The 25,081-nt window shown below is 50.5% G+C and overlaps 1 protein-coding gene across 1 annotated transcript in view; it reads left to right on the forward strand.

Moving 5' to 3' along the window:
- The window catches only part of MYO7B (myosin VIIB), a 74,528-nt gene that overhangs the window by 17,638 nt on the left and 31,809 nt on the right, over positions 1 to 25,081 (forward strand). Inside the window, exons 7-17 of the mRNA XM_032406092.1 lie at positions 1,320 to 1,473; positions 3,945 to 4,021; positions 5,412 to 5,531; positions 5,839 to 5,981; positions 8,090 to 8,300; positions 9,007 to 9,142; positions 13,662 to 13,825; positions 15,886 to 16,023; positions 17,586 to 17,738; positions 18,442 to 18,540; positions 20,392 to 20,486. Of these exons, the coding sequence (XP_032261983.1) occupies positions 1,320 to 1,473; positions 3,945 to 4,021; positions 5,412 to 5,531; positions 5,839 to 5,981; positions 8,090 to 8,300; positions 9,007 to 9,142; positions 13,662 to 13,825; positions 15,886 to 16,023; positions 17,586 to 17,738; positions 18,442 to 18,540; positions 20,392 to 20,486 (1,490 nt within the window). The remainder of the gene's footprint in view (positions 1 to 1,319; positions 1,474 to 3,944; positions 4,022 to 5,411; positions 5,532 to 5,838; positions 5,982 to 8,089; positions 8,301 to 9,006; positions 9,143 to 13,661; positions 13,826 to 15,885; positions 16,024 to 17,585; positions 17,739 to 18,441; positions 18,541 to 20,391; positions 20,487 to 25,081) is intronic.

Here is a 25,081-nt window from a genome sequence, read left to right on the forward strand (position 1 = left end):
CCCCCCCCCGCCGCGTCTCTCAATAGCGAAAGGAGAAAGAGGAGGGCTGGTTCCTGCTCCGCCTGTGGTTTACAGCCCCAGAAAAGCCCTGAGGCAGGGATTGAGGGTCGCCCTTTTCCATCTTCCACTCCACCCTTCTTCTGTTCTTAACGACGCTCAGAGACTTACCCTTGTCCGTGTGCTTCCTTATTCTCTGCTGAACGCATAGTCCTTCCCCACACACCTCAGCTTTCTCTGGATCCTGCAGACCGAGGTTCCAGTAGGTGACGGAGAGTCGTAACCACGCTTCTCCTTCCTCGATTTCATTCCAAACGCCCATCCTTGTAGGTGCCTGTAGAACTTGAACTCTAGCAAAGCGGGGACCTTGCTCTTGCTCTGGGCTGCATCCCCGCGCCAGCTCAAGGTTGTTGAAAAGGGGATGGTGGAGTTCCACCTTTTGAATCTCTCCTGCCTAACCCTTCCTGTGTTCACTGCCTGGAGGCCTTCCTCATTTCTTCCTGGATCCTGGTGGTAGTTTTCTCCCGCATCCTCCCTGTCGCCAGACTTGACCCCTAACTTACCATCCCTTCTGCCGACCTTCCACGGTGCAAGGCTGACAGATCACGTCTTGGACTACAATTCTGCAGGGGCTCCCTGCGGCTCCTTGGCATGCTTTCCAAGTGCCTCCGGACCCCACCTTCCTTGCAAGCCCTGTCCCTGTCTCCACCTCCCAGCCTAGCTCCGCTGTTCACTGCCTAGACCGCCGGCTCCCTGTGCTGCTCAGGTTCCACCTCCAGGAAGTTTTCCCTGCTTCCCGGTAGGGCTGCTCCCGGCCCCCTTTGGTCTCAGCACCTGGAACAGCATATGACACCATCATTTGCTTCCTTCCTCCCTTCTTGGATGCACAGCACCCCAGGCAGGGCCAGGTCTCTCCGTTTACGGAATTCCCAGCGAGTAGCACAGGGCCTGGCACACAGGGAGCCCTGGAAGGTGTTTGTTAAAGGAATGAACTCCCAGGATTCCCCAGAGAGGGTAAGGCAGGCATTACGGGGGATGGGTGACAAATAGAGGCTCGGAGACGCTGAATGATGCCAGCGCCGGCTGCAAAGCCCAGGCACGCTGTGTCTATGTCATCGTGATTCCACCTCCCGCAGTACTTTTGTGCATTTTCGGAGCTCCGGCCTCCAGGTGGCCTCTCAGAGTCCGCCCGGGGCCTATGAAGTGTCACTTATTAGGGGCCCTTGCCTGAGTCCCTGACACATCTCTGCCTTGCTAGCCCTACGATGGAGGAGGTGGGGTGGGGGGTGGCCCCCAGAATGCTGACGTGGCCGATCCTCCAGGGAAACTGCACCTCCTGTGAGGGCGTCAATGACGCCAAGGACTACGCCCACGTCCGCTCCGCCATGAAGATCCTCATGTTCTCTGATTCGGAGAATTGGGACCTCAGCAAGCTGCTGGCGGCCATCCTCCACCTGGGCAACGTGAAGTTTATGGGTAATGCTGTTTCCACCCAAACTGCACCCCCTGGGGAGGAAGAGGAGGGGGGACCGGGACAGGAGGAGGAAGAAATCTCTGGGAGTTCTCACCTCAAGAGCCTGCCAAGATCACATGGTCTAACCCTGTCCTGGAAAAATTCATTGAAAATTATAGCTACGATTTTGGAGGTCTCACGGGGTTCAAGGGAAGATGTCAAAGCTTAAGGCTGTCCAAAGATGAAAACTCTGATCATCCCCCTGTTGTAGCAGGGACCCTAAAGGGCTACCCCCTTAGGTTAAGGGTGACCGAGTAAACAAAGCCATGCATGAACTTGCAAACCCATTTGTAAGCATCCAGGTGGTCTGGGCATCAGGGTGTCCTGGCCTGTTAGTGCCTCCAAGCATCTGATGGAAGTTCCTCTCTGGAGGAAAATAGCATCAACCTAGATTACACATTATTCCTTCGGACAGTTTTTCAAATTTAACACCCAACATGCAGCCAAAGATAAGTAGGAACGAGGAAATAAGACATCATGAGCAAACACCAGCAGAAATAATAGACAATAGAAATAGAGCCACAAAGATTTCAGATGTTGGGATTATTGGACACAAACCACAAAGCATCTACGTGTGGCTGTGTTCAAGAAAAGAAAAAGCCAAGCTTGAAAATTTAGACAGGGAACTGAAAATGGAAAATGTGGCGTTATAGATTTTAAAAGGAGCCACATAGAAATTCTAAAATATAAAATAAATAAATAAATAAATAAAAACCAAAATGAAGAACTCAATGGATGTTTTAACAGCCAGGTTTTTTTTTTTTTTAATTTTTATTTATTTATTAGAGAGAGAGAGAGAGTGAGCGTGAGCTGGGGGAGAGAGAGAAGGAGAAGCAGACTCCCCGCTGAGCAGGGAGCCTAATGTGGGGCTGGATCCCAGGACCCTGAAATCATGACCTGAGCCGAAGGCAGACGCTTAACCGACTGAGCCACCCAGGTGCCCCAAAAAGCCAGTTTTATACACATGGAGAGGGGATGTGTGAGTGGAGGAAAAGTCAGGACACAGCATAGAGACACAGAAGGGTGGAAAACATAAGAGAGAGTAGGAGATGTGGAGGACAAGTGAGAAACAGTAACATACTTTTAATTGACATGCTAAAAGACGAGAGAAAGAATGGGGCAAAGGCAATATTGGAAGGAACAATGGCTGATTCTAGAATTCACGAAGGACACCAATTCACAGAGCAGTGAGGAAAGGACAGACTTTTCAGTAAACTGTTCCATGAACTTGAACCCCCTCTCGCACCACATAAGGAAATCTCCAGGTGAGTTGTCACTGTGCCCATAGGATCTATCAACTGAACTGGGCACTTCTGCAGGTGACAGGTGGGCGCTGACTTGCACACAGGGGGCACTGGAACATGGAAGAGTATTACAAATGTGATGTTGAGGGTGAAACCAGGCTGATCTACAAGATCAGACATTCAATTAGATCACCCTTAACACAAAATTTAAAAACAGCTGAAATTAAATGCTGTTTCAGATCAATATTTAGGTAGTAAAAGGATAATGGAAAGCAAGGAAGTGGTTTCCATGAGTGAGTGGGGAGGAACGCAGGTCTTAGCAGGAAAGGACTGTGAGGGCTTCAGGTGTGGGCCAGGCTCTGTATCTTGGCTGTAGTAGTGGTTTCACGGTGTTAACTGAGTCATTATTTATTATAATGACAGTAGGGCTGCTCCCGGCCCCCTTTGGTCTCAGCACCTGGAACAGCATATGACACCATCATTTGCTTCCTGCCTCCCTTCTTGGATGCACAGCACCCCAGGCAGGGCCAGGTCTCTCCATTTATGGAATTCCCAGCAAGTAGCACAGGGCCTTTGGGTTCTATATACTTTTTTTATCTATATGCTTTATTTTATAATTTATTCAAGTTTAAAAAAGAAAAAATATATGCACAGGAACAACACTGCCCCTGTCCCCAGGCCTGGCAGCCCCCCTGAGCGGAGGTGGCTGGAAGATGGGGACTGAACTGGAGAGACCGGTCGGGAGACTCTTGCAGTAGGGCTGGGCCTGGCCTATAGCTGTGCCCTGTTAATGTCCGCTTGTGTGACTGACTGAAGGAAGGCAGGCCTAGGTTTCCGTGGACAGCAGAGTAGAGTGAAGGGGGCCGATGCTCATCCTGTTCCTTAGTAGACCCCACCCCGCCTGCACCAGCACCAGCCTTCATTTCCTCAAACTTCCCTTTGAGGCAGAGCCACGATCTCGCTGAGCAGAGGGGGAAGCAGTCTGTTACATTCCTTCACAGCGAAGGGGCTGGTAATCCCCAGGGACCTTGTCTCCCGAAGAGAAGGTCTGGGAGAAGCAGTGCCTCCCACCCAGCGACAGGTGCCTATAATAGCTGGATCTGGGGCTGCCCCCGGCTCAGGCTCTCCTGGGGCCCCTGTCCCATCCCTTCAGGCCGCTTCACCGCTCTCTCCCCTGCTTCTCTCCCCAGCTGCAGTCTTCGAGAACCTGGATTCCTCTGACGTGATGGACACGCCGGCCTTTCCCACTGTGCTCAAGTTACTGGAGGTAGCTCTGCCATTGTGACGTCAAGCTTCCATGTCTGTGAGGGGCCCCAGGGGCCTGGGCTCATAGCCCCCCAACCCCTGGTTGTCATTAACCCTTCCCAGGCTCCCACTCCTGCCCCCCACCCCTCTCCCCAGGCTCTCAACTCAACCCCTGCACCCATCTGGGCACTGCAGGCATTGGGGGTGGGAAGCAGGATGGGAAGCCATGTGAGCTAATCTTTAACAAAGCAACGAAATGATCAGTCTGGCTTTAACACATTTCTTCTCTTTTCTTGTGTCACCCCCCCCCCCGCCCCCTGTTCTTCAGTGGCCTTCACTCAGCATCCTCACTCCCCACCCCACGCAGTCCCCAAGCTCTCCCCACACGGCCACATAACCCAGGGCCCTTACGCTGGACCCTTCCCTACCTCCCTTCAACAAGTCCCCACCTTCTCCGTGAGTTGTGCTATTCTGGGGAAGTGGAATGTGCTCATACCATTAGCCCTCCAGGTTAGTACAGAGACCAAATGGAGCCTGGACTTGGAGGAAGAACAGCAGGCACTGGGTGGAGAAATATCTTTGCCCTGGGGACATTATAATGTCTTCCACATCACACCCCATTGACAGTTCTGGTGGGAAGTTGATAGCATCAGAAGCAAACAAGCAAGGAGGCCTGGGTGGCTCAGTCGGTTAAGCGTCTGCCTTCGGCTCAGGTCATGATCCCAGGGTCCTGGGATCGAGTCCCACATCGGGCTCCCTGCTCCGCGAGGAGCCTGCTTCTCCCTCTGCCTCTGTCTCTCATGAATAAATAAATAAAATCTTAAAAAAAAAAAAAAAAAGAAGCAAACAAGCAAAGCAATCACATTTTGCTGCTAATGTTCTTTATTTGATTCAGGGTTCTTTGGGTTCTTGCTGGCTCAGTGTTCCCTGCATGGTGAGAGGGACTGGCCCATCCAGAATCCTCTTGCTCCCTTAGGCCGAAGCAGGAGTGGCTTCGGTTGGGGCATATCCAGAGGCCAATGGCCTGGCCTCAGAGCCCTCCCCGCCCATTGTTTTCCCAGGTCTGCTTATGGCCCCAGCCCCTTCCCCAGCCCCTGGAAGACTAGCACAGAGCTGGTAAACCAAGCAGCCAGCATGCCCAGGACCCACCCAGCTTGTGCATCCTTCCTGAACACTCTTGACATCCTGGTGCTTAGACTGGAACTGGGCGAGGGCCTGCCCAGGACACTGACTCCAGCTTCCATCTGGCCTGGCCCTGCTGGATGGCCCCACAGGCATCTCCCACCCTCAGGCCTTGGGCATAGGGTGTTTGGTCACAAGAGAGAACAAGACGTGACCTAAGTAGGTCCGAGCCCCGGAGCCAGGCCCTGCCCCCCAATAGCTGTGATGCCAGTTGCCACCTGCCTTTCCAGGTGGAGTACCAGGCACTCCAGGACTGTCTGGTCAAGCATTCCATCATCATCCGAGGGGAGTTTGTCACCAGGCCCTTGAACATCACCCAGGCTGCAGACCGGAGGGACGCCTTTGTCAAGGTACAGAGCTGTGGGAGAAGGGGTCCATGTGTCTCTCTGTTGAACACAGCTCCTTGCCCTGCTGGGGGAGAGCAGGCAAGAGCAGAGATGGCTGGGCAAGTCCTGACTCTGCCAGTCACCTGTCTGGTGACAGTGGGCTTCCCAGCCTCTCTGGGCTTCAGCTTCTTGCCTTTAAAGTAGGGAGAGTGCCCCTCAGTAGGTCCATGAGATCCAGTGTGCGAGCAGCCTTTGCAGGTGAGCTTAGAGATCAGGGGTCGCCTTCCTCTTATGCTTCAAAGCCCATGGGCTTTACCCCATGTCTCCTCAGGGCATCTATGGGCACCTCTTCCTGTGGATTGTCAAGAAGATCAACACTGCAATTTTCACTCCACCTGCCCAGGACCCCAAAAATGTGCGAAGAGCCATCGGCCTCCTGGACATATTTGGCTTTGAAAATTTCCAGAACAATAGGTATGAAGATCTCAGTTCACCTGCTGTCAGAGAATGGGGGAGATCAGCTTAGCTCCTCTCTAACTGAGCAAGCTGGAGGGTAACCATTCCTCCCCCAACGAGACCGGGAGCAGGGACCCCTCCTACCTTTTCCCAGATGCGATTCTGCTCTGCAGGCCTGAATCTGTCTGCAGCAAGACAGTCTGTGCACCTCCCCTGACACCCCACACAGCTAGCTACAAGCATCCCCAAGCGCCAGGCTGAAGTCCCAGCATTTGTCACCTCTCTTGAGCCGTCTGCTCTCCTAAGGAATTAAAGTGAATGATCACATGAGGCTGGGGTGAAAATGGAAATCAGCAGCATTGATTCAACTGCATCTCTAGATGAGCTATCGTGCTAGGCAATGGGGGAAAGTAGGGGACATGTGACCATCCCTGACTTTGGAGTTTGGCAAGGGTAAGGCAAGGCAGGACACCCCTGACCCTGTGTCCCAGTGTCCCAGCACCCCAGACTGGAGGCCCAGGAGCCAGAGCAGGAGGCAGGTCAGAAAACTGATGCCTAGCTGGGACTGATGAAGGCTGGGGAGGGGGGTGGACAGGGTGCTGAGAGAGTCAGGCAGTGGAGCCAAATGAGGACGAGTGATGCCCTGGGGCATTATCAGGTGGCAGGAGAACAACAGATGAGGACAACGAGGACCTCAGGACAAGCAAGCAGGGACACTCTGGGATTGCTGCCTCCCCAGTCAGCTGGGAGGGCAGGGCGAAGACCTGCTCCCTGTGCACCGGGGGGATGGGCAGGGCTGGCAGAACTAAGCCCAGTGTAGGGCAGCTCTCAGGCACAGGAAACTCAAGTGTGATTCAGATCATTGGTTTCTGTCCCCAAGAGGGACAGGCTGAGCAGACCACGCACATTGGACACCTTGGAGGTGGATGAATAATTGGTTAAGGGGGATCCGGTCATTTATACCGGGGCCCCTCCTTGGAGGAGCCACAAGCTGTGTTTACTACAGAGCTGCAGTCCCCTCCTGCAGGTGGCCACTGAGCGCTCTCCAGGCAGCGTGCTGGGAGTGGGGGACACGGTGGACCTGTCCCCTCACCTCTTGGGTTAACAGGGGTTGAACGACCAGTCTCACGTATGATGAGGATTTGCGTAAATGGGCAACCCATCCTGAGGAAGAAAGGCCTAAGTGAGAGCCAAGGGTTGAACAAAACTAGGCGGGTAATGAGGAAAGAGAGGAGGGTGGCAGCAAACGTGTGACCACTCAGAGGCAGGGAAGAAGTGGGTGCCTTCACAGCATCGAGGGAAGGAGGCTACGGTGACCCAGGCCACTCCCTGGGAGATGCAGGAAGGCTTTGTACTATGTCTCTGTCTGAGGGGATCTGAAAACAGCGGAGAAACCTGGGACGATTGGAAGCAGGGGGACAATGGGGCTGCTGGCCAAAGAGCTCCCCCTAGTGGCACATGGAGATGGGGGGATGCAGGGAGAGCCCCTGGAGGCCACCCCTGGGTTTCCCGGGGTGGGGGGGGAATAAAGGAGTCTGGACACAGGCCTCTGCCATGGGAGTGGAAGGGAGTACACAGGTCAGGGTGCTGTGATGGAGAAAGCAGGGACCAGACTTTGGCAGCTGATTGGAACTGGGGAGGAGGCAGGGAGAGGTGTCAAGCGTGACCCCTTGGTTCTTGACCAAGGTGACTTGAGCCAGGGGTGATGAATGGAGGGATCATTTCCGAGGTGGGGTGCCCAGGAGGAAGAGCAGCTGGAGGATGGGGCGGGAGTAAGCAGTGTGTCTGACTGATACAAAGGAGCCCAGCAGGCATCACCGTTACCGGGTCTCCAGAAGCTCATCTCAGCACCCAGGCCTCTTGCCCCTGGGGCTGGGGCTGCTACGGGACACCTGGTCCCCTAAGGAAGGTCTCTTGATGACATTCTCTTAGTCTGTTTGCCACGGGCTGGAGGAGGTGATGGTGGCAGAGACAGAGGGAAGAGGCAGTACACGTGTGTGGGGATGTGCATCCTCGGGCATGCACGTGAGGCTGGATGCAAATGGTTGGGGGCCCGCGGTTCCTGCCAGCGGCGACAGGGACAGGGCTAACCGTGCTCCACGTCTGGGTGTGCATTCCCTCCACAGCTTTGAGCAGCTCTGCATCAACTTTGCCAACGAGCACCTGCAGCAGTTCTTCGTGCAGCACGTGTTCACCATGGAGCAGGAGGAGTACCTCTCGGAGAACATTGCCTGGGACTACATCCACTACAACGACAATCGGCCCACCCTGGACCTGCTGGCCCTCAAGCCCATGAGCATCATCTCCCTCCTGGACGAAGAGAGCCACTTCCCACAGGTAAACCCCTGAGCCTGCCGACCCTCAGGTGGAGACCCCCGCTCATGGCTCTTGCCCTTGAGGTTGGGAAACTCCCCTAGGGTAGCCCATGGGTCCCTGGGTTGCCAAAACCTCTGCCAGGCGTTAGCAGACCAGCCCCAGCCTAAGCAACCTCCTCGCCTGCTAGGTCCACCTCCTACAGGGAGGCTCACTGACCACCCCCCCACTCCCCTCCCCCTCCCCAGAAGCAGGACCTGCAGTCACTGATTATCTACTCCAAGAACTCACCCCAGGAGGGGCTTGCTAAGCACCCGCAGGCCAAGGGCTGCAAGGTGCAAGAGATGGAAATGTTTGCCTGCTCGCCCTCAAGGAACTCCGCCTGTCCTTAGGGAGGTAGATTTTCAAAGCAGTCTGTAAGAGCTCGGAGTCCAGAGAAGGGTGAATCCAGGGTCAGCGTCCCTGGATAATTGTAAGGAAGGGTGGAGCAGGAGAGCTGGCAGGTGGAGGGTGGCAGACCCCATCTCTGCTCCCAGCTCGGTCCTCGCTCACTGCGACCAGCCACCAATCCCTGGGCAGCAGTTTCCCATCTGTAGAAGGGTCCTCAGCCATTCTGAGCCCAGTTGCTTTGCCCCTGTGAGGGAGCCCGTGAGCCCTGTGGATGTGTCAGCTGACCTCCCCATGGCTGGATTCTGGGACGTCGGCCCATAGGGTGTCTGTGCTCTTCCAGGGGACAGATACCACCATGCTGCAAAAACTGAACAATGTCCATGCCAACAACAAGGCCTTCTTGCAGCCCAGGAACATCCACGATGCCAGATTTGGCATCACCCACTTTGCGGGCGAGGTGTACTACCAGACAGAAGGTAGGTGCAGCTCCTCTCTATTTCCCCTTCCTTCCAAATCTGGATCATTCCAGGAAGGCCATGGGAAGAAAGCCGAGAGAACAAGGTCATTTTGCAGAGCAAGCAATGGGAAAGAGGGAATGGAATGGACCATGCATGGTTTGTTTTGTTTTTTAGTGTTAGCTCTATTGAGATATCATTCACATACCATATTATCTCCCATTTTAACTGTATAACTCAATGGTCTTTAGTATATTCACAGAGTTGTATAATCATTGCCGTAAGTTTACAACATTTTCATCACTCCAAAATGAAACCTCCCATTAGCCATCAATCTGCATTTTCCCCCAATCCTGGGCAACCACTAATTTCTGTCCCTATGGATTTACCTATTCTGGACATTTCATACAAATGGAACCATGCAATGTGTGGTCTTTGTGGCTGGCTTCTTTCATTTAGCATAATGTTTTTAAGGTTCGTCCATGTCATAGCATGTGTCAGGAAATTGTTTCTTTATATTGCAGTATGATCATGTTCCACTGTGTGAATATAGCACATTTCATTTATCCCTTTATCACTTGATGAACATTTGGGTTGTTTCCACCTTTTGGCTATTATGAATAATGCTGCCATGAACGCTCATGTGCAAGTTTTTATGTAGACAAATGTTTTCACTTCTTTGTGGTATGTACTGGGTCATATGGTAATTCTACATTTAGCTTTTTGAGTAACCACCCAACTGTTTTCCAAAGTGGCTGCACTAACTCACATTCCCACCAGCAACAAATGAAGGCTCTAATTTTTCCACATCCTCACCAACACTTGCTATTATCTGTTTTTTTTATTTTAGCCATCCCAGTGGCTTTGAAGTGGTCTCTCAGTATAATGTTGGTTTGTGTTTCCCTGATGCGTAATGATGTTAAGCATCTTTTCGTGTGCTTATTGCTCATTTGTATATCATCTTTGGAGAAATGTCTGTTCAAACTCTTTGCCCATGTTTTAATTAGTTGTCTTTTTTTCGTTGAGTTGTAAGAGTTCTTTATATATTCTGGATATAAGTACCTTATCAGATATGTAATTTGCAAATATTTTCTCCTGCTCTCTGGGTCATCTTTTCACTTCTTGATAGTGTCTTTTGAAGCACAAAAGTGTTTCATTTTGATAAAGTCCAAGTATCTTTTTCTTCTTTTGTTGCTCATGCTTTTGGTGTCATGACTAAGAAATCATTGTCTGACCCAAGATTTACCTCTGTGTATTCTTCCAAGAGTTTTTTTAGTTTTAACTTTTCATTTAGGTCTTTGATTCATTTTGAGTTAATTTTTATTTATGCTATGATAAGCTCAGGCATGGTTTTGACTGGAGAAATAAAGGTCTGGGGTGGTTAAACCTTTTGGTGTGCTTAGAAAAATAAGAAAGGTAGTCAGTGTGCAGCTGTGGTCAGGACAATGAGTCAGGCGGCCGTAGCAGCTCTCTCTGTGGCTCATATGAAGAAATGAGGAGGAGCTCTGGTCTGTTTAACTGGAAACTCAAAGTCAGGGATGATCCATGCATATTTTTCAGTTGGAGAGACAAGGCAGTAGGAGGGCTGACATTTTCGCATAGAAGAGGTGAGGTGTTAGGAGGTCAGGGGATCTTTTCTGTTGTACAATGAGAAGGTGGTGGCTCCTTCATAGTCCCCACCTGACCCTGGCTTTGGGGCTCTTCAGAAAGGGAGAGACCAGAGCCAGTGGGACCTACAGGGTCCCAGAACACAAGACACTGAGTCCATCCCAACCTCCATGGACAATTCAAGGCTAAGTTTTATTATTTGAAGTGACATGAAACTATTGTTGTGTATGCTAAGATTAAGACAGCTTCTTTGTAGACTTTCTGAATTTCTAAAATTCTATTAATGTTCATTAAAGCTGAGCTTACTAGTTTTTCTTTGGGTGCCATGCTGTGCTGATGAGCTAAGCCCCACTTACTCTGCCTACTGGGGGGTTGAGTCTGGGGTGCCTCAATGCAACCCTCCCTTTGAGAACACCCTGGGTTGGGGAGGCTCTGCCTAAGCCTGGAGAAGCACAGAGTGCCACCAAGTGTCTGCTCACCCTCCATCTGCAGAGGGCAGCCTCCCCAGCATGTAGCTGGGAGAAGGGTTTGTGTGCACAGCACATGCTCGCTCCAGTCACCCCCAGTTCTGTGAGGCTTCATGGTGCCCCTGGAGCTCCTGGTACAGTGCCTTCCCCCTCATAGGCACTGGGGGGAGAGGTGGGGAAAATCAGCTTCCTTCCCCCCGTCTCAGTCTCCCTAACCCCACACCAGGCTGTGTAGGTTTGCACAGAGCATCCCCCTAAAAGGTGGGGTGACTTAAAGGGGTAGAGTGGGGGAGGAAATTCAGGGTTGTGCCCTTGCGGGGTCATCCCTAGAAGTCCTAGGAGTGTAGCCATACAGCAGGCCCCTAGCCCTCACCAGCCTGGCTTTGAGAAGCAGCTCTTCTTCATCACCTTCTCGGTGACCCTGTGTCCCACTTTAGGGCAAGTCCATTCTTACCCATGGCCAGAGCCATGCCTGTGTTAGCAGCTGGCTAAGGCTGCCAAACCAAAGCTCCCCAGGTGGGAATAAAGATGCATTTCCTCACGGTTCTGGAGGCCCCAAGTTCCAGATTAAGGTGTCAGTGTGGTTGGTTCCTTCTGATGTCTCTGACATCTTTAGTGTCTCTGTGCATCTGTGTCCTAATCTCTTCTTATAGGACACCAGTCACACTGGATTACTGCCACCCAAATAGCCTCATTTTAACTTAATCGCCTCTGTAAAGGCCCCATCTCCACATATAGTCACAGTCTGAGGTACTGAGGGTTAGAATTTCAACGTATGGATTTGGGGGGGATGCAACTCAGCCCATAACACTGCCCCTCCTCAATTTCTGGATTCTCAGTCTTCAGGCTGGAGGGGCCCCTGGCCCTAGCAGGACGTTCCAGGACCCCAGAACAGGGCTGGTGGAGGGGCTACGGGCTCCCAAGCCCTCAGGTCCTCCTTAGCAATCACAGACCCGCTTGGTTCCTAAACCTACTGTTAGAGAGCACACACGCGCACGCGCACACATGCACACGCGGCCTAAGGGCACACATTCACGCCCAAGACCTGTGCAGTGTAAACTCATAATGAGGAGGGAAATGTGCCCTAAGGACCTCCTAATCAGCAAGCCACCACCCTGTCCTTGAGCCAGTAAGACAAGTGGTGTGAATGCTAGCCTCCTTCCATTTTGGGCTCCCAGGAAAAGCAGAGTAACTGCCACCCCTCACTAGTTTCACAGGAGGTTGGAAGTAACCACCCCCCCACCCCAGACCCCGGCTGGGGGTGTATGCAGATGCTCCCAGAGTTGCATCTGGACTCAGGGACGAGGGCAGGAGTGGCCATGCCTCCCTCTCTGGACTGCAAGCTGCCTGAACATGACCAGGCTGCCAGATTTTCAGGACTTCTTGGTGGGGGCGGGAGGCTTCCTCACTCTGTCCTTTAACTTCTTTTCTTTTTAGCTCCTTTATATATGAATAAGCAGTTGCCCGCATCAGACTTGCTCAAGGTCACCCAGAAATTTAGTGGGCCAGAGCCCTGATGAGAGCCCCCAGGCATCTCGCTGCAGGGAAATCTAAACTGTATCCTGAAGGGATGCACCGTCTGCCATCTGCTGTGGCCGCTGGTCGGCTTCAGAGTGTACTTGGCAGTTCCAGTCATGGCTGGGGCTGGAGGTGTCGAGGGACCTGAGCCACTCCTGTCCATGGTGCACCAAGGGGGGGCCGTGGCTGGCAAAGCAGAGGGAAAGTCTTCAGACGACCCCCTGACCTGAGCAGTAGGGCCCATAAGAAAGGTCCCACAGAGGCCAGGGGAGCCCTGAGGAGGGCCCTGGGGAGCCTCCGGGAATAGACAATGCTTGAGCTGGTCTTGAAGAATGAGCCGGAGCTGGCCGGGCTGGATAAGCAGGGAAGAGTGTCCAGCAGCGGCTGGTGGGGGCTGGAGGTGGTGGGAGAGCTGGGGCCTCTGGGGTGCTTTGGGCACCAGTGGAGTGCAGGACCACAGGGGCCCCGGGAGTTGAGGAAGGGCGAGATGAGGAAGGCGTGCTCTGGTGGCAGGATAGCAGAGAAAGGGTTCAGGCAGGGTGACACGGCAGTGTGTGGCTTTAGGACAGTCCCGGCCCCGGGGCCATGAACCGGGAAGGGTGGGACAGAGAGCAGAGGGGTGGGCTGGGATCAAAGGAACGATTCAGGCAGAAGGAATGGCAGCGGCTTAGACAGGGGGTGGTGGTGGGGTTGGCAGGTGCGGGGGTTGGAAGGTTTAGATGTGGGTGTGACACACTGGTGCTGGGCAGAGCCGAGTGCAGGCCTGGGTGCAGGAGCTCTCCAACTGGACAGGGAGGTCAAGGGAGGCGTGGAGAGGGCAGCTTCAGTGGGGGCTCCTCCGGGCATCCTGGGGTGACCAGAGTCCCCACCCTGTTGTCCCCCCTTCCCCTGTGGGTCAGAGAAGATGGCTGAACTGGGCTTGCGGGTGGGCTCTGCTTCCCCCACAGGCTTCCTGGAGAAGAATCGAGACGTGCTGAGCACAGATATCCTCACCCTGGTCTACTCCTCCAAAAACAAGTTCCTGAGGGAGATATTCAAGCTGGAGTCAGCAGGGACCAAGCTGGGCCATGGTACCATCATCCGGGCAAAGGCAGGGAGCCAGCTCTTCAAGGTGGGCTCCGATGGGTGGCCCTGCCAATGCCTCCTTGGTCTCTCAGCCCTTAGGGCCTCAGGGGTCAGACATGCACGCACAGGGAAGACCTATCACCTGGGGTCTCAGTTGTTTAGTCAGGGCCCATAAGTGAGTGCAAACCAGGAGTGGGGTGTTGCTGTTGCTGCGTGGATGGCAGTAAGAGGACAGGTGCACATGGATATGCCTGCTTCTGAGTGCGTGGTGGTCCGGGGGGGGCCACATCTGCTTTTGTTAATATTATTTTTCTATATTGGTCTCTGTGCATATGTTATGTGTGTGTGTGGTGTGTGTATTGTGTGGTATGTGTGTACAGTGCGTGTGTTTTGTGTGGTGTCTGTGGGGGGTACATGGGGTGTATGTGGTATGTGTGGTATTTGGTGTGCATGGGGGGTGGGATGTGTGGGGTGCATTCTGTGTGATGTATGTGGTGTGTGTGGTGTGTGTATGTGGTATGGGATAGTGTGGTATGTGTGGGGGGGGTGTGTGCTATGGTACATATGGTATATGTGTGTGTGGTATGGGGTATAGGGGGTGTATGTGGGATGTGTGAGATGCATGTGTGGTATGGTGTTTGTGGTGTATGTGTGTGCTAGGGGGTATGCGACGTGTGTATGTGACATGTGATGCGTGGTGTGTGTGTGTGTGATACGGTATGTGTGGTGTGTGTGTGTGTGTGTGTGGTACGGGGTGTGTGTGTGCTATGGTGTGTATGGTATGTATGTGTGGTGTGTGTGGTATGTGTATGGTATGTGGTGTGTGTGTGTGTGTGTGTGTGTGTGGTACGGGGTGTGTGTTGTGTGGTGTGGCAGCAGCAGTGCTAAAGGCTGCTGGCCAGGAAGGTGGGCAGCAGAGAGTCCCCAGTGCTCCTCAGGGCAGCCTAGGATTTCCTGGCAAGGTGAGGGTCTGCCCACCCCCTCCCTGCCAAGCCTCCACCCCTTAAGAATGACTGTTCCAGAAAAGCCCCATGAATCATCTAATGAGGAGCTCCCCTACCCCTGGGCAGGGAGATGGGGCCTGCTGAGTGGCTCGGGAACTTGGGGTGTAGGCAGAGGAAACTGCCCTCTGTGCCAGGCATTCAGCACTGGCCACACTGAGGTGCCCTTGACCTTTCATCACGCCCCACCTGACCTCTGCAGGAGGCCTCTCCTGAGACCTCGGTGCCCAGGACCCACCATGTGCAGGACCATGTGCAGAGCCGGCCTGGGGAGGCACCAAGGAGCTGTGAGGCTGGGCAGGAATTGCCCAGGTCTGGAACCAGGTGCAGCCAGGCTGGACCCCCTGTATCACTGAGCCAGGCTAAACTCTCCACAGCTGAGGCCAGAGTACAGGCTTGTCCTGGCTCTGTGGGGCCCCCAGAGCATGTCCCGGGGATTTCAGGGAACAAGATGACAGCAAGGGAAATGCACATTATTTTACAAACCAGGACAACAAGAAAATGCTGCCCATTGTTACTATAAGGTGGCAGTGATTGCATCCTCTTCTCAGAAGTGTTAAGACTCGTGTCACCAGTTGATGCAATTTGGCAGTACATGCCTTTGCTCGGGTGCATTTGACTTGGGAAGGGTTTGGTCAGGGAGCATCACCCAAGATGAGCATTGCACAAAACACACACTGAGCCTGCTGGGGGCTTGCGCTTGTTTCCTCTTGCATCCATGATTTTGTTACATCTATTTTAAAACTATATACATGTACTACAATGTTTACAATGTGCACTATAAAACATTTTTTAAAAACATACAAAACCAATAGGAAAACTGAAAACTTAGAAGGGTAGAGGTAAAAAGTGAATGTTGCCAGTTCTCACATTCTTTCCCACTCTGGTGTATCATCTCGTACACCCCACTTGGGGGACCCCACCCCTAGACAGTATACCTTGCCCCATCTTACTCACCAGAACCTATGATGGGCCAGTGCGTGAGGGGCTGCAAGAATGCAGCCCCGCCCATCTGTGGGACCTTGGCAGAAGCCCTCATCTGGGTCAGCTGTGCCCCAGGCCGAGCTCCCCAGCCCCCCACTTGTGCCTGTGCTTCTGCCTGCAGTCCGCAGACTCCAGCAAGCAGCCCTCCACGTTGGCAGGCCAATTCAAGAAGTCCCTGGACCAGCTGATGAAAATCCTGACCAGCTGCCAGCCCTACTTCATCCGCTGCATCAAACCCAATGAGTACAAAAAGCCACTGGTAATGAGGGGAGGCTGGGGTCACGCACGGGGGGGCATCTATTAGATGAGTCTGATGGCATCTAGGGTAACGTCACTCCCTTCATCAGGGAGTGGTCAGCATTAGAGCTATCTGCCCCCATTTTAGAGATGGGGACACTGAAGTAAGGTGACCAGTCTAGGCCATTCAAAGATCGGTGACTGGCAGGACTTTGGATAACCCAGGGCTCTGTTGTCTCGGGCCTGCTATTCACCAGCTATGTGCACTTGGCCAGGTGCTTTACTTCTTTGAGCCTGTTTTCTCCTCTGTAAAGTCAGAATCGTGCCTGCCTTGTGGCGGGGCAGGGGGCAGCAAGGACTGTACATGTTTTTGGCAAGTCTGCATGTGTAAACCCCGCTCAATAAGGGGCAGCAACCAGTACTAGGATGTTAATTAATTGTATTGTATTTTTTGAATAGAATAAAATTATAGGAAATTGGGACTGGCCTAGGAAATCCAGAATGTATCTTACTTAGAGGCACAATGCCTATATTTAGATAATAACTGTATTCCCAGAGGCTCTCTGCCCACACCCACACCCCCCACTTGCAGAGCTGTGAGACAGGTGGGCGGGGCCCGAGGCTGATGTTCCTGTTTCTCCAGCACGCCTGGCACATCTCTCAGAGACCCCGACTGCTATGTGGGGTGGGGGGGGGGGGGCCAGGCAGGCTCAGGGTTTAAACCTGGCTCAGCCACTTGGGAGTGTGGCCCTGAGCCTCAGCCATCCGTCTTAAAACTGGAGCTAAAGTCCTCCACCATGTAGGGCTGTTGTAAAAATTAAATGAGAAACACTGAGCTCACAGGAAATGCTCAATAAATGGGAACCAATTAGTTGCCCAAGACTAATGGCCATAAACAGTTGTTTCTGTGGCCCTCAGTGTTTCCAGGTGGGTAACTGCCTGCTGGTGGGCTTGCCAGATTTGAGGCTGTGCCCCTAGTCCCCAGACATTCCTGGCTCGGAGGCTGAGGGGAGGTTCTCTAGAGGCTAAGCTGTGTAGAGTCCGGGGCCATGGCTGAGGCCCCATACCCTTGCGCAAAGCATCAGGCCCATAGTCCTCTCTGTTGGCCACGCCCATCTCTGGGTGGGAGGGGGAGGCGGAGAGACTAAGCTGGCTAGAATATTTTCTGACTCTCGGTGGGAAATGTATTTCTTCATTCCACTAGACTGTGGGAGGCAGAATGGTGCCGGAAGAGCTGCAGGGGCGCCCACCCCAACACAGGCAAGGCCAGGAGGAAACATTTTAACGTGACATATGCAAATAACTTTTATATTCATAGTACTTTGCATATCCTGAGAATGAAGGGAGTATTTAGTGTTCTTGTGGATGTCACAGTTTGTATATTATCGACTTTTATCTCCTCGGAAACACTTTCGGGACTTTTCAGTGACTTCAGAACAAATACCTGTCTTCCAAAGAGACTTTTGGTCAAACCAAGCGTTGTTGAGTTGTCTTGTATCTGGGGATGGCGGCACGGCTGGGGGTCGGGCGGGCTGCCCGCGTGCAGCGGCTCAGGAAGCGGGCCTCCCACCTCTGCGCCCGCAGCTCTTCGACCGCGAGCTGTGCATCCGGCAGCTGCGCTACTCCGGCATGATGGAGACCGTGCACATCCGCAAGTCCGGCTTCCCCATCCGGTACACGTTCGAGGAGTTCTCCCGGAGGTTCGGCGTGGTGCTGCCCAACGCTGTGCGCCTGCAGGTGCCTGTTAGCCTCCGCCTCAGCACGCGGGCCCTAAGAGGCAGCAGTGGTCAGCCTCAGCACCCCTGCTACCTCCCGGTGCCCCACCCCCCAGTTCCAAGGGGGTCCTCCAGCTGCCCTCCTGCGGCTGAGGACCTCTTCCCAGGCTCCAAGCTTTGAAATGACCCTTGTTCCTCCCTTCCTCTCATCTCCTCCAGCCCCGTGTCTCACTCCCTGGGGGCCCTGGAAGTGAGGGAGGGGGTGGCTCACACTAGGTCACACTCACTGGATGAGGCTGGTGGCTGAATATGTTGGTTCTAGGAGGTGTCTGCACTTTAAAGCAAATACTTCCATGGTAGCATGCTGGGGAGATGATGTGTGGCTGGATTGCTACTGGGGGCAGGAGGTCCTTCCCATCCTTCCTCAAACACTCAGCCATCCTAAACTTTGGGCTGTCCAAGTACCCAACAGCCTCACTGAGGCTCCAGGCCTGCGAAGCATGGTGGCCTTGAGGTTCCAGGTCCTGGGTGCTCCCCTGGGCCCCATCCTTGTTTGGAATTGCTTGAGCCTGTGTCCTGACTGAGCAGCACTGATGGTGAAACCCAGGGGAGGAGGAAGACTTGAATCCCAGAAAGCCTTTGAGAAGGGACCCTCCCTCTCCCCCCACCCCGGGGGGAGGGGCTGCTCCAACTCCACCAAGCCACTTCTGTTTTCTCCTTGGCAGCTTCGAGACAAGGCTCGCCAGATGACTCTGCGCATTGCCGAAATGTGGCTGGGGACAGACAAAGAATGGAAAGTGGGAAAGACCAAAATTTTCCTGAAGGTGAGCCCCTGAACGTGCTGGTCCTCAGTCTCCTCCTTGGGGCTGGTCCCATGTCCACCAGGTGGCATCCCCTCACCCACCCTGAGCCAATGCCATGGGAGCCTGCTCCAGGTATGGCCCCCACCCTGAGGCACCCTGGTTGTAGAAAGCCATGCTGGGGGGGGGGGGAAGGGAGGCAGGGGGAATGTGGGGAGGGCTCAGACCAGCCTGCAGAAGCCCAGGAGGCTTCTCAGAGTGGAGCATCTAAGGCAAGACCTGAGGATAAGGAGGAGCTGCCCCAAGTCACCAGGCAGAAGCAAGAAGGAGCTCAGGGTAGGCTCCCACTGTCCCTGAGAATAGGCCTCCTCCTCCATGCCAGGAGCCACAGTCTGAAGTCAGATCTGGGGAAGCTTCACCTCTTCAGAGCCCTGGGGAGCTAGTGCTTCAGTGGAAGGAATCAGTGTGCTGATTACCCCTCACCTTAGAAGAGCTTGTCCTTGGGCAGGCATGTGCAAGCAGCACCACCGCCCACCACCCACCTCCATCCCCCACAACTTACAGGAAGGCCCAAGGTCACACAGAGACAGCTTGTGGCTGACAGCCTCTAGCCCCTGAGCCTGGCCTTTGGGCCCTCCAGGACTACAAGTTGGGTCAAGAGCCACGGAGGACAGAACCTCCATGTCCCCTAGCCTTGTAAGCTGTGGGTGGGTGAGCAAAGAGAGAAAGAGGAGGGAGAAGAGAAGATCAGTGCTGGAAGCATGCTCTGCCAGCCCACCCAAGCCCCACCCCATCCCCATAGCCCCTTCCTAAGTCCTTCACTCCCTCTGCTTCCACACAGTCTGCTCACTCATCCTCATCTGTTTCCAGAGGGACTTCCCTGCCCTGACCCTCTAGTCAGTCCATCTGTTCATCTGTCCATGCATTAGCCAGGCCTGTGCTGGGGCTCTGGACTTAGTCAAGAGGGAAAAGGCAGAAGGGCTTCGGATTCCACTGGGGAGGTGAGGCTGTCAGATGGAAGACATCGGGGAAGTCCCAGGGTGCTGTCCAGGAAGCTGGGATAGACGTTGAGGGCCACAGGGGTATAAAGGGTGAGGTCAGTACGGGCATGTGGTCGAGGAGAGGAGGAGGAGAGTGCCCATCCCTCCACTTCTCCCCTCCCTGGCTGTTCCTTGAGGCCACCATCAGAGGTCTGGTGTATCTCTGTGTCCCCAGTGCCCACCTGGGCACATGAAGAGGCTCAGCACTTGCTTGATGCAAGACTGATGGAGGTGGGAGAGGCCACCAAACCCCTGCCTCTCCTCACCACTCACCAAAGCACCAAGCTGCTTTCTGTTCAACAAAGTTGGTCCTTGCCCTGCAGGGACTAGGATGGCAAGCCCAAGGGAACAGCGATCCAGGTGAAGCACAAAGGCAGGCCAAAGAAAATCACAGCTCAGGGGCGAATAGGGCGCATCAACTCACTTTGAATCCTACTCAAAGGCTGGGGGAAACATGTTTCCATTGAAACAAGCATGAGTCTGTACTACAAGTTGGGTGACATTTCACATGAATTTTGGAAAATAAAACATAGCTTCAGAGAAACTTTTTGCCCCCTTATTGGGTTCTCCAGAGCAGAAATAAAATTTGCCGGATTGAATGAACAAGAAGAAAGAACTAAAATGGGAAGTTCTTAGACTGGGAACTGGGGGTATAGTTGCAGCTCCTGTCTCTGAGCCACATCAGGATCAATTTGAGGGCCACTTCCCCTGCTTGCCCTCCTGGGAGCACATAAGGGAAAAGTCTGAAAGACCCTTCTGTAGATAGGGCCCTGGCCCCAGGTGGGGTGTGGAGATGAGTGGAGGCGTCTACATGCTGGGATCTCCTCTGTTCCAGGATAACCAGGACACTCTGCTGGAGGTACAGAGGAGCCAGGCCCTGGACAAGGCAGCAGTCAACATCCAGAGAGTCCTGCGAGGCTACAAATGGAGGTGCTGGCCCTGCCCAAGCCCCTCCCAGCCCACACACCCACATCTATTCATGGGCTTATCTGTCACATGTATATATCCTCTTTGGTGAAACATCTGTGCTTGTTATTTGCCCAGTTTCTGATCGGATTCTTTGTTAAGTTCTTGGGGGTTTTTGGGTTTTTTTTTTTTTAAGATTTTATTTATTTATTTGCCAGGGAGAGAGAGAGGGAGAATACAAGCAGGGGGAGTGGCAGGCAGAGGGAGAAGCAGGCTCCTCGCTGAGCAAGGAGCCTGATGTAGGACTCGATCCCAGGACCCTGAGATCATGACCTGAGCCGAAGGCAGATGCTTAACCATCTGAGCCACCCAGGCGCCCCTCTTTGTTGAGTTTTGAGAATTACTTATATATTCTAGATACTAGTCCTTTGTTAGATGTGTGGTTTGCAAATATCTCCTCCCAGTCTATAGTTTTTCCTCAAGTCCTCTTAAGAGGGTCTTTGCAGAGCAAAATTTTTAGTTTTGATGGAGTCCAGTTTATCAAATTTCCCTTCGTGGTGCATGCTTTTGGTGTCACATCTAAGATCTCTGCCTGAAGGTTTTCTCCAGTCTTATTTTCTAGAAGGCTCTATAGTTTTACAGTTGCATTTAGATCCATTCTCATTTTGAGTTAAATCTTGTATAGTGTGTGAGACTTAGGCTATGGTTCTTTTAAAATTTTTCCCCCAGTGGATGTTGCTACAGCATCGTTCATTGAAAAATCCATCCTTCTTTCAATGAATTGATTTTGCACCTGTGTCGAAAATCAGTTGGGCATATTGCAAGTTTGTTTCTGCATTCTCTGTTCTGTTGCAGTGATCCATGTGTCTGTTCCTCTGCCAGGGCCACTGTCTTGTTGATTGTAGTTACATAATAAGTCTTGAAGTTGTGTAGACTGATTCCTCCTACTTTGTTTTTCAAAATTGTTTTAGCTGTTCTGGGTCCTTTGTCTTTCTATATACATCTTAGAAAGACCTTATCCATATCTACAAAAAATTCTTGCTGGGATTTTGATAGTAATTAATGTTATATATCAATTTGAGGAGAATTGACATCTCTACTATGTTAAGTTTTCTAATCCATGAATTCCGTTTATTTAGGTCTTCTTTGATGTCTTTCACCAATGTTTTTTAGTTTTTGGTATACATGTTCTGTATATGTTTTTTTAGATTTATACCTAGATTGCGTTTTTTTTTTTTTTGAGAGATTATAAATGGTACTGTATTTTTAATTTTGACATTGATGTGTTCATAGCTAGTCTAAAAATATTAATTGATTTGTGTGTGTTGACTTTGTTTCCTGCAACCTTGCTGAAGTCACTCACTTTTTATGGATTTCTTAAAATTTTCTATGTAGATAATTACATTATCTGCAAATAGGGAGAGTCTTATTTCCTCCTTTCCAATCTTTATGTCTTTTATTTACTTTTCTTGCTTTATTGCACTGGCTAGAACTTCCATTTACCTTCTCCCATTTGTAATATAATTTTCCTTAAATGTTTCCTCTACATACATTTAGTTTCTAAGTGTTTGGAGATTTTCCTGTTATCATACTGTTATTGATTTCTAGTTTGATTCCATTGTGGTTGGAGACACACTCTGTATGAGTTAAATCTTTTTAATGTACTCACATTTCCCTTATGGCCCAGGATATGGACTATCTTGTTATGTGTTCTAAGGGTGCTTGAAAAGATGAGAAAGGGGTGCTGAAGTTTCCAAGCATAATTGTGGATTTGCCCGTTTTTCATTTTAGTTCTATCATTTTTTGCTTCATATATTTTTCAGCTGTGTTGTTTGGTACATACACATTTAGGATTGCTATATCTTCTTGGTGGATTTATCCTTTTATCATCATGTAATGTCCCCCTTCGTCTCTGGTTATTTTCTTTGCTCTGAAGTCTACTTTATCTGATAATAATACAGCCACTTCTGTTTTATCTTGGTTACTATTTGCAAGATATACATCTTTCATCCTTTTACTTTCAACCTGTATTTCAAGTCATAGACAGTCTTGCTTTTAAATCTATTAAGCCAATCTCTGGTTTTTAGTTGGTGTAGTTATGCTTTTTATGCTTAATGTAATTATTTATACATTAGACCTTGAGTCTGCCATTTTATTTTTTGTTTTCTGTTCTCTGTTTTTCATTTCTCTGTTTTCTTTTTCCTGCCTTACTGTGGATTACCTAAACATTTTTTAAAATTCCATTTTCATTTATTTATAGTATTTTAGAGTGTATTTCTTTTTATAGCTTTTCTTAGCTGTTGCTCTACTATTACATTATATATACACAAATTATGACAGTCTACCAGTGTCATCATTTTACCACTTTGAGAAGCATAGAAACTTTATCTCCCTTTATGTCCGTTTACCTTCTCCCATTTGTAATATAATTTTCCTTAAATGTTTCCTCTACATACATTTAGAACAACATTAGTGTTACAAATTTTGCTTCAATCATCAAACATGATTTAGAAAACTCAAGAGGAGAGGAAAGCCTATTGTATTTGCCCATATTGTTGCTTACTATTTCTTTCTTCCTTTCTGACATTCCAAGGTTTCTTTTATCATTTCCTTTCTCTTTAAAGAACTTCCTTTAGTTATTATTTTAGGATAGGTCTATTGGCAATTCTCTTAGTGTTTTTAGTTTTCCTTCATCTGAGAATGTCTTTATTTCCCCTTCATCTCTGAAAGATATTTTCAGTAACATAAAATTCTGGGTTAACAGCTCTTTTCTCTCAGTCCTTGGAAAATAATTGTGCCACTTACTCCTGGGCTCCATGGTTTGTGAGGAGAAATCTGAATCATTTTGCCCCAAAAGTAATGTATTGTTTCTCTCTTGTTACTTTCAAGATTTTTTGCCTTTAGTTTTCAGAAGTTTGACCATGAGGTATCTTGATGTGGACTTTGTTGAATTTATCCTGTCTGAAGTTTGCTCAGCTTCTTGAATCTGTATGTTTATATCTTTTGCTACATTTATGAGCTTTTAAGCCATTATTTCTTATAATGCTTTTTCAGCACTGCCTCTTTCTCCTTTCTTCCTAAGACTCCAATGACAAAAAAAAAAAAAAAAAATTTAGTTACAGTCCTACTGGTGCCTGAGGCTCCATTCACTTTATTTTGGTCTCTTTTCTTTCTGTTTTTCAGGTTGGGTAATTTCTACCATTCTATCTTCAAGCTCACTGATTCTTTCCTCTTTTCTCTCCATCTGTTGCCAAACCCATCCACTGAAGGTTTTTATTATTATTATTATTTCAGTTATTATATTTTTCAGTTCCATTTGGTTCTACTTTATGTCTTTTACTTCTTTACTGAGACTTTGTATTTTCTCATTTGTTTCAAGTGTGTTTATAACTGCTCGTTGAAGCATTTTTATAATGGCTAACATTTCTGTCAGTGTTGGCATATGTTGCTTGTCTTTTCTCATTTGAGTTAATATTTTCCTGGTTCTTACTTAATATGATAAGAGATTTTAGATTGAAATGTGGACAATTGGGTTATTATATTATAAGAACTCTGGGTCTTGTTTAAATGTTCTGTTTTAGCTGGCTTCCTCTGACACCACTCTAGCAGGGGGAGGTGGGGGTGCCATCCATTTACTGTCAGATGGGGGGAGAATCCAAGTTCTCCACATGGCTTCTACTGACTCTCAAGGCAGGTAGAGGTCCCTTTTTACTGCTGGCTGGGAGTGGGAGTTCTAGCTTCCCAGTAGGCCTCCACTGATATCACCCTGGCTGGGAGGGCCATAAGTGCCTTATTACTACCCCAATATGGCCTTTACTGATACCATAGCGGGAGAGTGACATTCTTATCACTGGGGGCTGGTGAAAGACCTGCCTCTGCACTGGGTCTCCTCTGACACCACTCCAGCATGGAGAGGAGGAGCACCACATTACTGCCAAGTGGTTGTGGAAGTCCAGGATTCCCCAGTGGTCTCCACTGACACTGTGAGAGATGGGCTCATTACTACTCATCAAGGATGGCTTCCCACTTAGCCTTCTCTGACATGACCCTGGCAAGGGCAGAAATCTAGGCTCCCCACTTGGCATTTTTTGGTATAAGTGGGGCTAGGACCACAGTTGTTTTGTGGTTTTTCGCTGGAGTAGAGTGGCTTTTATTTAAAAGTTTTGTCTTGCTAAGCTTCCCCTTCCCTAAGCCTTTTGGTAGAAAGAGAAGGCTTTCCTTGGGGCTCTTCTGTTCTGTCCCCATTGTCCTTTCTGGATTGCTGACTTCTTCAGCTCCTACTCTGGGGAATATGAGGTAAAAAGAAAACCCAGAGAAGTTAGCACTGTGTCGCTCCTTGGATCTGAGATCCATAACCGGCCTGCCTTCTTCTCTCCACGTTTCAGAGTCTTCTTATGTTTGTTTCATATAAATGTACAGGGTTTTTAGTTGTAGTCAGCAGGAGAAATAGGAAAAAGTATGCCTACTCCGTCTTCCCAGAAGTGATCATCATTGATAATTGATAGTGTTCTGTTCTTCTGGACAATACAGTTAGACTAGAATATTAAAGAAAAGATAAAAAAAAATAGGATTTCTCAACTTCAACTCTGTTGTCATTTTGGATTAGATAAATCTTTGTT

This window comes from Phoca vitulina, unplaced genomic scaffold, assembly GCF_004348235.1.
Source record: "Phoca vitulina isolate PV1807 unplaced genomic scaffold, GSC_HSeal_1.0 scaffold1, whole genome shotgun sequence".
NCBI lineage: Eukaryota > Metazoa > Chordata > Mammalia > Carnivora > Phocidae > Phoca > Phoca vitulina.